Genomic DNA, 12,159 nt, shown 5'->3' on the forward strand with positions numbered 1-12,159 from the left:
CGACTAAGATATGCTGATGAAGTGCAATGAACAACAGCAGACACCTTATCAGTGAACAAGGGCAAGGTTGCAAGTAGTTAAGATTAGTTCACAGAGAACAAGGTCCAAGTAGTTAAGATTAGTTCACAGAGAACAAGGTCCAAGTAGTTAAGATTAGTTCACAGAGAACAAGGTCCAAGTAGTTAAAATTAGTTCACTTGCAAGCGGGAGATGATAACAGGCCATGGATTGAAGATCATCACCTATGGAACACAACAGAAGCTATCCTATTTTTCATCCTCATGAAATGAAGCAACAACGAGGAACATGTTATTGAGCAATGAAAATCTAGATTGATTTTTCGTCATCCTCAAATCACTTTAAAATATACAAATAATTTAACTAGATTAATAAGGTTCGTTCTGCTATTACCACTTTGATTTGAGTTGATTTGATTTTGATCGAGTCAATGCAATATGGCTATGTTTGGTATGCATTCTCGAATGACAGAATTATACAGAATTATTGTGATGTGGCGAATTTTCAAAGGATTGAGAAGTGAGGCGAGGGAAAGAGAGAGAAGTGGGAGCGAGGATTAGGGAATACCAATCTGAAATCAAGGAACTACACAAGGATCAAAATTGAAAAACCAATCTGGCGCCCCCAGTGGCGTCGCAATCTTTCTCAGGGCCTTCACTGTTTCAATCAACAAAACAGTCAAAAGAATAAGTCACACTGTACAAATCAGGAAGTACACTACTCTTAATCAACGAAGTCATCTCTCATCCTACGTTTTGGTTTTTGTTTCTGTTTTTCCTTTTTAATCTCTAACAAGTCTTAAACGAACAGCTTAACTCTTCTGTGTTCTACTATTAATTTTCAGTCTGGTAAATATAACCAATCTTCGTTAATAGCTCAGGAGGTGTTTGACTGTATGCTTAGCATTTTAAAGTAAAAAATAAATTTTAATTAAACATGCATCCAAACAATTTACATTCTCAATTAAGAAGGCATTTTGCATTTTGAGAACGAGACTGCGCATTCTCAGAATGAAAATGTACACCAAACGCAGTCAATATTTCTTTGAGAATCATTTGGCCGATCTTCCATTTTTACACATGGTTTCTTCTGCGATTCTAGAGCAAGTTTGTGATTGGTGTGAAAGGTGACTGGTAAAGGCATCTACCCAACTTGGACTTCGGGCAAACCCCTGTGCTTGCAAGCTGATCTTTTTTGTACATGCACCTGTGTAGTACATGCCAGAGTAGTGCTTAAGTATCTAATTTTAGTTTGGATTTTCTTGTTTGATAGACTTAGACCCTTTCCAATCGCTCGGCATCCCAGTGCACATCTAATGGTTGAAAGGACTTGGGGTGTGAACCTACGTGTTGGAATGCTTGCCTGAATTCTTCCAACCGTGGATGCCATGCTGAGGGTCAAAAACATGAAGCACTAATGGGGAGTAGCTGAAAAAAAATCCAGACAGTTATGTTCCAAAAATTCATCAATTGGGATAAAAAAAAATATATGCAATGTCAAGAATGGGATTCGAACCCATGCCCTTTCGGACCAGTACCTGAAACTGGCGCCTTAGACCAACTCGGCCATCTTGACTTTGTTGTTGAGCAAGTTCTAAATTATATAAATATTAAAAAAAGTAAGTGATTGATTCTACCAAAAAAATAATAGCTTTTACTTGTATTGAGCTATGGAATTTCCAGCCAGTGCAGCCCATCGCAGGCCATGCCCGCACGGTGTAGGGCACCCATCTCGAATTGCCACTCTGCGTCCTACGTGGACATGTTTTGCCAGCTCCCGCGCTTTTCGAAAATTCAACGGTCTTCTCTTTCAAATTACCTTTTCATTTAAATACTAATCATACCCTCTACTGTTTTTGACCCAAATGAGTTCTCTGATTCACCGAACCTTCCCAGCTAATATTTCAATTCCCTCTCTCAGATTCATCTCCTCCCTGGCCCTTGTTGAAGATGATATCACTATTTTTAACAGTTTCTTCCGTGTCCGCACTGGAATCCGTGATCCCACAATCGAAGAGACTAAAACGTATCACGCATATTTCATCAAAACCGCCTTAATTCATTCTGATCTAGTTATTGCCAACACTCTGGCTGACAGTTACTGCAAGTGTGCGAAAATGGGAGATGCCCTCCATTTGTTTGATGAAATCACCCACCCAAATCTTATTTCTTGCAATCTCATGATATCAGGTTACAACCAGAGCTCGAAATTTGAGGATGCGTGGAGAATGTTTTGCAGAATCCATTCTTCTGGCTTCACTCCCAACCAATTCACATACGGGAGTGTTCTGTCGGCTTGCACTACCTCTCAAGCTCTTTTTTCTGGTAAGCAGGTTTACTCTCTTGTAATTAAAAACGGGTTCTTTTCTGATGGCTATGTCAGGACTGCAATGATAGACCTTTTTGCCAAAAATTTCTGTTTTGAGGATTCTCTGAGGTTATTTCGAGATGTTAGATGCGAGAATGTGGTCTGTTGGAATGCCATAATTTCTGGTGCTGTTAGAAACAGGGAGAACTTTGTGGCATTAGATATTTTTCACCAAATGATAGGTAGGTTCTTGGTGCCAAATAGTTTTACCTTTTCAAGTATTTTAACTGCTTGTACTGCAGTTGGAGACCTGGAGATGGGTACAGGGGTTCATGGATGGGTACTTAAATGTGGTGCAGGAGATGATGTCTTTGTGGGAACTGCTATTGTTGATCTGTATGCCAAATGTGGTGAAATTGATGAAGCCCTAAAGGAATTCTTTTGGATGCCAATCCAAAATGTGGTTTCGTGGACTGCCATAATTTCTGGTTTTGTTCAGAATGCGGATCACATTTCTGCTCTCCAATTCTTCAAACAAATGAGGGAAAAAGGGGCAGAAGTTAATATTTACACTATCACAAGTGTACTCCGGGCTTGTGCTAATACAGAAATGGTGAGAGAAGCAATCCAAATCCATTCCTGGATTTTAAAATCTGGTTTCTATTCAGATTCCACAGTAAGAGATTCTTTGATCAATATGTACTCCAAACTAGGAGCAGTTGATATGTCTGAAGTGCTATTTAGAGAAACAGGGAACACCAAGCGGGTGGGTACTTGGGCATCTATGTTATCTGCATTTGCTCAGAACCAGAGTTCTGGAAGGACAATTGAGTTTTTTAGGAGGATGCTTCAGGAAGGTCCGAACCCTGATGCAGTCTGTTGCTCTAGCACTTTGAGTATTATTGGATGTTTACAGTTGGGGAGACAGATCCACTGTTACATTTTGAAAGCTGGGTTGATCTCTGATGTCTCTGTAGCTTGTGCTCTTTTTACAATGTACTCCAAGTGTGATAGTTTGGAGGAATCTTGTGTCATTTTTGAACAAATGAATGACAAAGATGAAGTGTCATGGACATCAATGATTGCTGGTTTTGCAGAACATGGCTATGCAGATCGGGCTTTTCATTTGTTCCAAAATATGCAGCTTGAGGAAATTGGAACCAGTCCAATGACCTTAGTTGCTGTTCTCACTGCATGTTCTTCACTAAGATCCTTACAGAAAGGTAAGGAAGTTCATGGGTATGCTCTTCGCGTGGGAGTTGCTATGGAGACACTTGTTGGTGGTGCACTTGTAACTATGTACTGGAAATGTGGAGTCCTGGATTCTGCTAGACAGGTTTTCGAAAAGATGCCTAAAAAGGATCAGGTCTCAGGGGCATCATTGCTTTCAGGGTATGCCCAAAATGGATATTTTGAAGAAGCATTCTTGATGTTCCGTGAATGGCTGATGGCTGGTTTGGAGATTGACTGCTTCATGATCTCATCACTACTTAGTGTGGGTGCAACTTTAACAAACTCAACTCTTGGTAACCAATTACACACCTACATCCTGAAAGCAGGCCTATATTCAGACCTTTCAGTGGGCAGTTCGCTTGTTATAATGTATTCAAAATGTGGCAGCATTGATGATGCTCGTAAAGTATTTGATTGGATTGAAAAACCTGACTTGGTCACCTGGACATCTATGATCGTGGGCTATGCTCAACATGGAAAAGGTGCAGAAGCTCTGAGACTGTACAAGCTTATGATAAAAGAAGGAATGATACCTGATTCAGTGACTTTTGTTGGGGTTTTATCTGCATGCAGTCATAATGGTTTGGTAGAAGAAGGTCTATTCCATTTGAATTCGATGACTGGAGACTATGGAATTGAACCAGGTCTCCATCATTATGCATGTATTGTTGACCTACTTGGCCGGTCAGGGAGATTGAGAGATGCTGAAAGATTTATCAGTAACATGCCCATTGAACCTGATGCTTTAGTGTGGGGGACTTTACTTGGTGCTTGCGGATTACATGGTGATGTTGAGGTTGGAAGGCTAGCAGCTGAAAGAGTTCTCGAGTTGGATCCAGGTGATGCTGGAGCTTATATCTCATTATCAAACATCTGTGCAGATCAGGGCAACTGGGAAGAAGTCATGAAGATCAGAGGTTTGATGAAGGGCACTGGGGTTAGGAAGGAACCAGGATGGAGTTCTGTGTGATTATGACTTTTATGAGAAGTATACCATCATTTTAATCTTTTGTTGGATTCTATTAAGGTATGCCGCAAAGGCATTCTCCCAGCATCACCACTTACAAGAAAGTTTTTATGGAGTCTCCAAAACTAATCTACAAAACTAATACGATCTTTTGTTAAGTTCAACCCAAATTAAAATGAGGGATACATATCTTTTGTATATGTAACGACATTTTTGTGGCTTCTTCTGTAAAATAGAGTTTTGTGGAAGCAGTTTCTGTTCTTGTTACATCAACTTGTTCACTATCCCTTTCAAAATTTCGAGAGGTGAAATTTTGATTTCATTTTTTCATAGAATAATGGAATGTTTTTTTTCTTTTATCATTCTGCTTCATCTTGCGTAATGGCTAGGCATGTGTTTCTAGAATATAGCTTTTAGCTTCAACTCATCAAATCAGGTTCCTTTTTCAAATTTAACAACTTGCTTTATATTCTGCATAAATCATAGGAGAAAGTCGAGGCTATTTGAACAATTTATGGCCTAACATGTGCCATTGGAATGAAGAACGAATGCATAACTGTAAACCGAGTATATTTTTCATTTGAAACTACACTTGCTCACTTAAAATCTCAAACAAAAAGCACTTCAACTGTATAACAACTTGATTAGGTATGGCATTTGTTTGTGGAATAGATAGTGGACATCTCCGTAGGACATGAGGGATAATCCCACGGTGAAATGGTCTTCCATGCATCTGGTAGATTTGGAGGCAAGCTAAATGGGGGTCCGATGGATCTGACAGTTCCCAACTGGTTGATTGTGGGTGAGTCATCTGAGTTCTTCCTCAAGCATGTCTCCTCTACACCAGAACCCATGTTCCCTTGCAACTCCTGTGGTAAAGTGATTGAGAACCCATTACGCTGCTGCTGTGATCCACAGTAATCTATACTCTCGGAGGCTTTACTGACATCGGCGAGTAAGGCAGGTGACAAGTTGAAAAGCATGGAAGCAAGACCTGGCGTTTCATGTGGAGAGAACATGAAACCAGCTGGAAGGTCTCCATTTGAAATAGGAAGTATAGAAGTTCTACAAATTGGTTGGTAAATGGGTTTGTAGGGGGGAATGTCAGGAAGAGAGAGACAAGTAGTTGTGGACTGTTGGAAGTCATTATAAGAAGAAAACTGGATGGCAGATCCACCTTCAGTTGTGAAAGAGATATTCTCTGAACTGAACTGAGTGCTGTGTGCGTTTTGAGTCAGTATGTCAGATCCAGTGGTTTCGGGTAATGGAGAGACCCATGAGTGAGAAAGAGCTCTCTGTGCCATGGAGTTGGTTTTCTTGAATATCCTGCAAATTGCCCATGAGTCCTGCAGGCCAAGGGGAGGAAATAATGACTATATGATTATAAATTTTAATATTAAGTACAAAATAAAAAGGCTGCAGGCTGTAACTTACATTGGCAGGAATGCTCTTATCCATAGTCCTCTTGGGTGGGGCTGAGTCTGTGAGAGAAGGTAGCCGAAACTCATGCATCATCCAGTCGGTTTTGATCCCTTTCGCAGCTCTTCCTTTGTAGAACACAAGGGACTTCTTCAGGCCAATGCACTTGGTACCTTCAGATGAGTAGATGGGTCTGTCTGTTCCAGTGGCTTTCCAAAACCCAGCTCCTGTGACTCGGTTTGGTCTTGCACTGTTCCGATATTTCCGGTCCCTTGGGCAGTAGAAATACCATTCTTTCTCACCCGTGGTTGCACACTCTTCTTGCAAAAATTAGTAAAAAGTATATATCAGATGAGGATGAGAAGAACTTACTTCTGTTGCTTAGAAGCCTTATATGTGAAGTTAAATATCTCAAAACCATGCTAAATAACTGAACCACTGAAGCTGGACAAAGAAGACAGATTATAACAAGCTTTCATCTTTTAACTACCTATCCTAAGTTCCTAACTATCCAACCAACTACTCATACTAACCCATGCATCAGAGTTTATTTATCTTACTTGGTAGTTCCCAGGGATCATATTTATAAATGTCCAGTTGCTTGATAAGCTCGATCGAGAGTGGTCGTTGTTGAATTTTCCTCTTGAGATAGAAACCAACCAGCTCCTCATCAGTTGGATGAAATCGAAACCCAGGTAGTATTACTTCATCAACCTTATTATCAACATCATTCTTCTCTTCCATACCTCTCTCCCTTCCTATGAGGCCAAACTAAGAGGAAAGAGACAGATGAAAAGACCAAATGACAGACGAAATGAATCCTAGATACTGAACCCAGTGTTGTCTAAAGTTGAGCTCAGCTTTCTTCTTCTAGTCTAGAAGTTCGTTTCTCGAAAGCTACACAAGAGCCATAAGCTGAATTCAGTAAAACTCTTATTGGAAAAAAGTAGAAAAGTTCAAGGTGTGAATCAAATCTATAATATGAAAAGGGAAGCAATGGAAAGAACAGTGGAAAAGTTCAAGGTGTGAAGCAAATCTATAATATGAAAAGGGAAGCAATGGAAAGAACAGTGGAAAAGTTCAAGTTGTGAAGCAAATCTATAATATGAACTCTTTAAGGGAAGCAATTGAGAAACCCGGTTCACACTCCCACCATGTTACTTGGGTCAAAGCCATTATATGCTAACTGCAAAGGGGTCTGCCTCCGAAGCTTCGGCCGACCTTTCAGGGTGACTGTAATGGAGAGTGTGTTTTTGCGAGGATCGCGGTTACTCACAGAGAAGCTTAGGACAAGTTCATAAGAACAACTACCAAGAAACCCAAGTCAAGGGATTGGATTTTTCAATGGCGACTCTTCCTTATTACTTCACTTCTTGAACCCATTTGTGGTTGCGCAAGTCCAAAGTGAGGGATCTCAAGAGGGACTATTAAATAAGCAGTTTTTGGGGATTTTAAAAATGGATTTGTTTTTACATTTCTCATGTCCATCCCATGAAATGATCCTTCATCCTGCACAGATAAAGACAAAGCAACCTTCCAATGTGAATTTTTTATGGACTTTGTTTGAATTGTTTTATACAAACGTGGAGCAGACCGATTTCCCATACAAAAGCTCAGATTTATATATTCAATCTCACAGATACTCTGCAAATCCCTCCAAGGTTTACCCTGTAATCTATCTATATTGGATAGAGAGATTAATTTTCAGGTTTCTCAGGATCCAAAAATCCCATTTCTATTCCATTCTTTTGAGCTTCTATTCCTTCCTTATTATTCTCTATATCAGGCATGTGCCACTGACCTGTCAGTGGTCACAGGGCACTCTGGATTCCTTAAAGGTGTGATGAGTGGTGGTGGGCTTTCTTTCCTTTCCAACTTCTAATAAGAAACATAAAAAACAGCCACATCATCACCCCTAAATGGGGGACCACGACCTCTCTCCCTCCCCCTTGGATGGCAGTCAAAGCTTAAAGGCAGATTTGACCTTTTGGGTTCACAGATTCTAGGGCAGTTATTTCTTACCTCAAATGCAAAATTCACATTACTTTTCACATTTAATAATCAAAATGCTTACAAAAATACTCCAATAATGCTTTTTTTTTGCTTTGTGATTGGAGCAGTTGGGTCTTCTGTGTACTTTTGGAAGTGGATGATGACCCAGTTCCACTGTCTTCCCTTGTTTAGCCATGGAGTTGTACTCACTGATACTATTATTTGAATATGTTCAACCCAAAACTCCGAGTTTCAAGGTGGAGAGGCGCTTTTCCAAGTCATGAGCCCAAAACCACACATTATTTGGCTGATGTGAGAACTAAAACCCTCATTTCTGACCATGGAACTGCACTCACTACATCAACTCTCTAATCAATATTTGACTAAGATTAATTTTTTTTAATTAATAATCCAAAACTAAAGTGTTTAGCACCAAAAAATAAATAAAATACAAGAACCAAACTAAGTCATAGCCTGAGAGTTGCAATCACAAATTCACACTTCCACACTTGATCCTGTTCATTGTGAGTTCCTCATCAGATACCCATGTTGGCTTTTTAGTTCACATTAGATAGGCCAGAGAAAAAAAAAATGCAAATATTATCCTGGTGCTCTTCCTAGTGCATTTCAGGTGGAAGCCATGCAAGATTGAATTTAGAGTGGGACACATGTGACATTGTCACAGCTAGCACTCTTAAGATTAAAACTTAAAAGAGAGAAGTAGGTGAGTTTTTGGTAAATGAAAGATGGAAGATGGCCAACGTCAATTCTCCTGAATTTATGGGGCTTTGGGAAATACACAATGTGGGTTTCCTCATCTTTCTCTTGTTTTTGATAATAATGTCAAAGAAGATGATTATGTTCAAGTGAACTGTTAAACACCATATCCTTCAAATTTCAAACTAACCCATTTATCATAAATACTTAAACTTATCTCCATTGCTTGAGTTTTCTAACCATGTCTGCTAGTCGGAGAACAAGTGAAGTACTTTCTAATAAATAGCTAGATTATTTTTGAATAAAGTGGCCAAGTTGGAACTCCAAATTCAGTGAAATTCTCCAAATCTAGCCCTCGTTTGAAACCCTTTCTGTCTGTTCCTTTTCCTTGACCTAGAGTTCTGCATTCCATGCGTGCAAACCAAGTTTAAAAAAATGAGTCAAACTCTTCAAACCCAAGTTTCCAACCTCTCTTTCTTTGTGAACTTTAACACCCCAAAATAAGTAGAAGTAAATAATCATTTCCCCAATGTTACCATAAGTCCACCATAATTAAAACCCTTTTGTAAAACTGGTCACATTTTTATTATTAGTTTCTTTTAAGTTCCTTCTCCCTATGTCTTATATGATGCTTTTATTTCTGTGCATACATTCCAAGGGATCCATTCTTCTCACACTTGTTACCCAAAAATAGAAAGAAAAAAAAAATCTTCTCAGACTTGAAGTCTACTGTTTAGTGAGAAGCAACCTTTCAATGCCATACATGTGACAGGGCTCCACATCCTCCACAGCCAACGGTGAGGTGTGGTGATTATCGGATGATTGAGAGAATTTGGGCATGTGTCTCAAGGGGCTCTCAGCCATCTGATGCTCAGTGCACCGGTGCAACAGTTGCAAACAATTTTCACACGTGACTGACAAGCAAAGGGCTGGAGCTCACCATCATATATATGGTTTCTACACTAGATCATGATCCAACCCGATTGGCACAATCCTAGCCACTTGATCTTTATAAATTTTCGACACTTCTCTTTGGACAGATAGTTCAAATGGTTAATTTTCACAAGTTATACAAAGGGTCTACCTAATGCAGGAGGCTCCCATCGCTATAGGGTCTGGAGAAGGGCATATGTAGGCAATCTTATCCTTGCTTTGTGAAGAGGTTGTTTCCTTAATTCCGTCCCGCTCTCTCTTTACAAGTCATACCTAGATTACTATTGGGGAAAAAAAATGTACTCGATCATGTTATCATCTGTCTTTATGAATTTTTTGACATAATTTCTCATAACCCTCATTCATAGGATTTGACCTTATGATTAGATTGAAGAAAGGTATTTCGGAGATTCAACACCAAGGGTGGAGTTGAATGATAGATGTTCACTCTTTTAAGAGTCTAATCATAATGTCAAAAATATATTGATTCCCAAAAATCTAAAAAAAAAAAAAAATCCAATTTCCTTTGTTCTTATTGTTTGGTTCTTTTAGTAATTTTCTTGATTTTGAAACAATGGGGAGTTCATCTAGCCATCAAGGTGAAGTAGAAATTCCGGACCTGACCCATCTCCACGTTTGGGTGTAGTGTGTTGGAGATCTTTACCCAAGAAAAAAAAATTAATGTGTTGGAGATCTCCCAGCTTGGAACTTGAAATGGGGGGGTTTGAAACTAACCATGCATTTCATACCCTACTACCAACTTTCAAACTAATCACTAAGACCTTTATGGCATTAATATGTTAGGATATAACCTACCAATTTTCAAACTAATCACCAAGATCTAAGTACTAAAAAAGATATTATAACAATAGTAAATAGTAGTAATTAGTCACCCACTCAGCCTTCAATGAACATCAATATCTACATATAAACAACAATTTTATTTCTCTATTAAGGAGTTTGCATTAATAACTCATCTCCCTCAATAAAATATTATTTATATAGTTTTAAAACATATTAGTCACCCAACCATATTGTTTTTAAAACATATTCTTAGGGCCCCTAAATTTTCAAAACCGCCTTATTCTAATATGTCGTGCTTTCAATTCACTCAAACAAACTTCAACTTCATGTTGAGAGTAATCTCTCTCAATGCGACTCCTCAAATTATTGTGACTTTTATATTGCTCTTAATGACTTAAATGGCAAATGACTATTCGAGTTCAAATATTCAGCTTTGCTTTTTTAGTTGCAACTTGCAAGTTAAACGATGTGCACCAATGGAAAGAATGAGATGGGAGAAGTAAGGGGTCTTTCCCAAGCGTGGGGAGAGATTGAGAGTTTGAAACATGGCTGGGCAGCCCCGCGATGTATTCAACATTTTTCCATTCAAAATATAAGACAAAAGAAGTCAATTCCAATTCTATCTTATATGTAAACCTTAACCAAGAATTCATGTTCATGCTTCACACACACCAATGCTTGAATTTTTTACTTTTTATTTTTTTTCATGAAAAAGCTCGCTAATACCTATAATAGAGGCTATTTTTCTATTTGAACTTGTGATCACTAGGTTGCAATAGAACAATCAACTATTTCGTTGATGATTCTGATTTCACACAAAAAAAAAAAAAGATATTTGGTTGTATCCTTTCACAAAAATCATATAATTCAAATTTCTTTCATTTTTTATTTAATTAACAAAGAAAGCAACGGGTGGGAACTGGGAACGTTGGACTTTGAAGGTGATTTGCACCTGAAATCTGAACTTTGAAAACTTTGAGGTTATTTTACTACGTACAATTTTTTGTTCCATAACACACCCACATGTTAAATGCTGCCAATGGAAGTGTTTTCTTCACATCTCGAGGAGGAAATCAGGACTTCCAAATATGAACCACTCTCAGGAGATTTGACAGGTGCAAGCATAAGATTTCTGAGCACACTAAAAAAAAAAAAAAGGGGGATGTATCACCGATTAATCTGGTAGGTCCACTGGACTTATGACCTTGGAGGATTGACGGCTACTGATGAGACCTTAATAGACCAACCTTCCAGGTCATTCTTTAGTGAAGCTGACCCCTTGGATCATTACTTGGTCAAGCTTACCATTCAGATCATCCTTTAGCCAACTCGTTAGATCGTTCCCTAAGGAGTTCAATCTGATTCGGGGCGATTGACTCAGCAAATCTTATCACTTGGAGTTCACGAAAGCAATCTCTCAAAGAGAGCTACTAAATACGAATTCGAACCGAATAAGATAACATTTACCTAATGGGACTTTTTCAAGAGATTTCCTAACAAAAATGAACTACTTGTCAAAATGAAATTCTCCTCATCCACTGTCTGTATCACACTATCATACAATTATATAAAAGCACGAAGTGGTAAATCTTTCACTTGACAATTTTGCCCTTTCTTTTTCAGTATCTCATCTTTTCATTCTATTCTATTTTTTTTATATTCATGGTACCCTTTAAATTATATTATTTTTATAATACTTAAATATTCTATTTTCTTATATTCCTTTTCTTACTAAAACTCTTTTTCTCTTTCCTTTTTTTTTTTTTTTT

At 38.5% G+C, this 12,159-nt stretch overlaps 2 protein-coding genes and 1 non-coding gene across 6 annotated transcripts; 1 reads left to right on the forward strand and 2 right to left on the reverse strand.

The window, feature by feature from the left end:
- Positions 1 to 1,512: 1,512 nt before the first annotated feature.
- Positions 1,513 to 1,593, reverse strand: TRNAL-CAG. The gene has a single exon. It is a non-coding gene; the product is annotated as a tRNA-Leu (tRNA).
- Positions 1,594 to 1,715: 122 nt separating this feature from the next.
- LOC122076149 (pentatricopeptide repeat-containing protein At1g74600, chloroplastic) lies at positions 1,716 to 4,792 on the forward strand. Of its 3 annotated transcripts, none has more exons than XM_042641457.1 (2): positions 1,716 to 2,567; positions 2,685 to 4,792. In XM_042641457.1, exons 1-2 carry the CDS (start codon positions 1,883 to 1,885, stop codon positions 4,526 to 4,528), a joined length of 2,529 nt encoding a protein of 842 aa, XP_042497391.1. In that variant the 5' UTR covers positions 1,716 to 1,882; the 3' UTR covers positions 4,529 to 4,792. The 3 variants fall into 3 exon arrangements, with proteins under 3 accessions (XP_042497391.1, XP_042497392.1, XP_042497390.1); XM_042641458.1 differs by having other exon boundaries at positions 1,716 to 2,342; positions 2,628 to 4,792; XM_042641456.1 differs by having other exon boundaries at positions 1,716 to 4,792.
- Positions 4,793 to 5,089: 297 nt separating this feature from the next.
- LOC122075279 (protein FEZ-like) lies at positions 5,090 to 7,317 on the reverse strand. 2 transcript variants are annotated; one of them, XM_042640249.1, is made up of 3 exons: positions 6,505 to 7,317; positions 5,960 to 6,261; positions 5,090 to 5,871 (listed from the first exon to the last, which is right to left on the reverse strand). In XM_042640249.1, exons 1-3 carry the CDS (start codon positions 6,686 to 6,688, stop codon positions 5,170 to 5,172), a joined length of 1,188 nt encoding a protein of 395 aa, XP_042496183.1. In that variant the 5' UTR covers positions 6,689 to 7,317; the 3' UTR covers positions 5,090 to 5,169. The 2 variants fall into 2 exon arrangements, with proteins under 2 accessions (XP_042496183.1, XP_042496182.1); XM_042640248.1 differs by having other exon boundaries at positions 5,960 to 6,264.
- Positions 7,318 to 12,159: the final 4,842 nt, after the last annotated feature.

Source organism: Macadamia integrifolia, chromosome 4, assembly GCF_013358625.1.
Source record: "Macadamia integrifolia cultivar HAES 741 chromosome 4, SCU_Mint_v3, whole genome shotgun sequence".
Classification (NCBI taxonomy): domain Eukaryota; kingdom Viridiplantae; phylum Streptophyta; class Magnoliopsida; order Proteales; family Proteaceae; genus Macadamia; species Macadamia integrifolia.

Coding starts and splice junctions, on each gene's coding strand:
- LOC122076149 (XM_042641456.1), top strand. CDS start 1,883: ATGAGTTCTCTGATTCACCGAACCTTCCCAGCTAATATTTCAATTCCC.
- LOC122075279 (XM_042640248.1), bottom strand. CDS start 6,688: ATGGAAGAGAAGAATGATGTTGATAATAAGGTTGATGAAGTAATACTA. Junction 6,265..6,504: donor TGATCCCTGGGAACTACCAA/GTAAGATAAATA, acceptor AATTTTTGCAAG/AAGAGTGTGCAACCACGGGT. Junction 5,872..5,959: donor ATAAGAGCATTCCTGCCAAT/GTAAGTTACAGC, acceptor CTTGGCCTGCAG/GACTCATGGGCAATTTGCAG.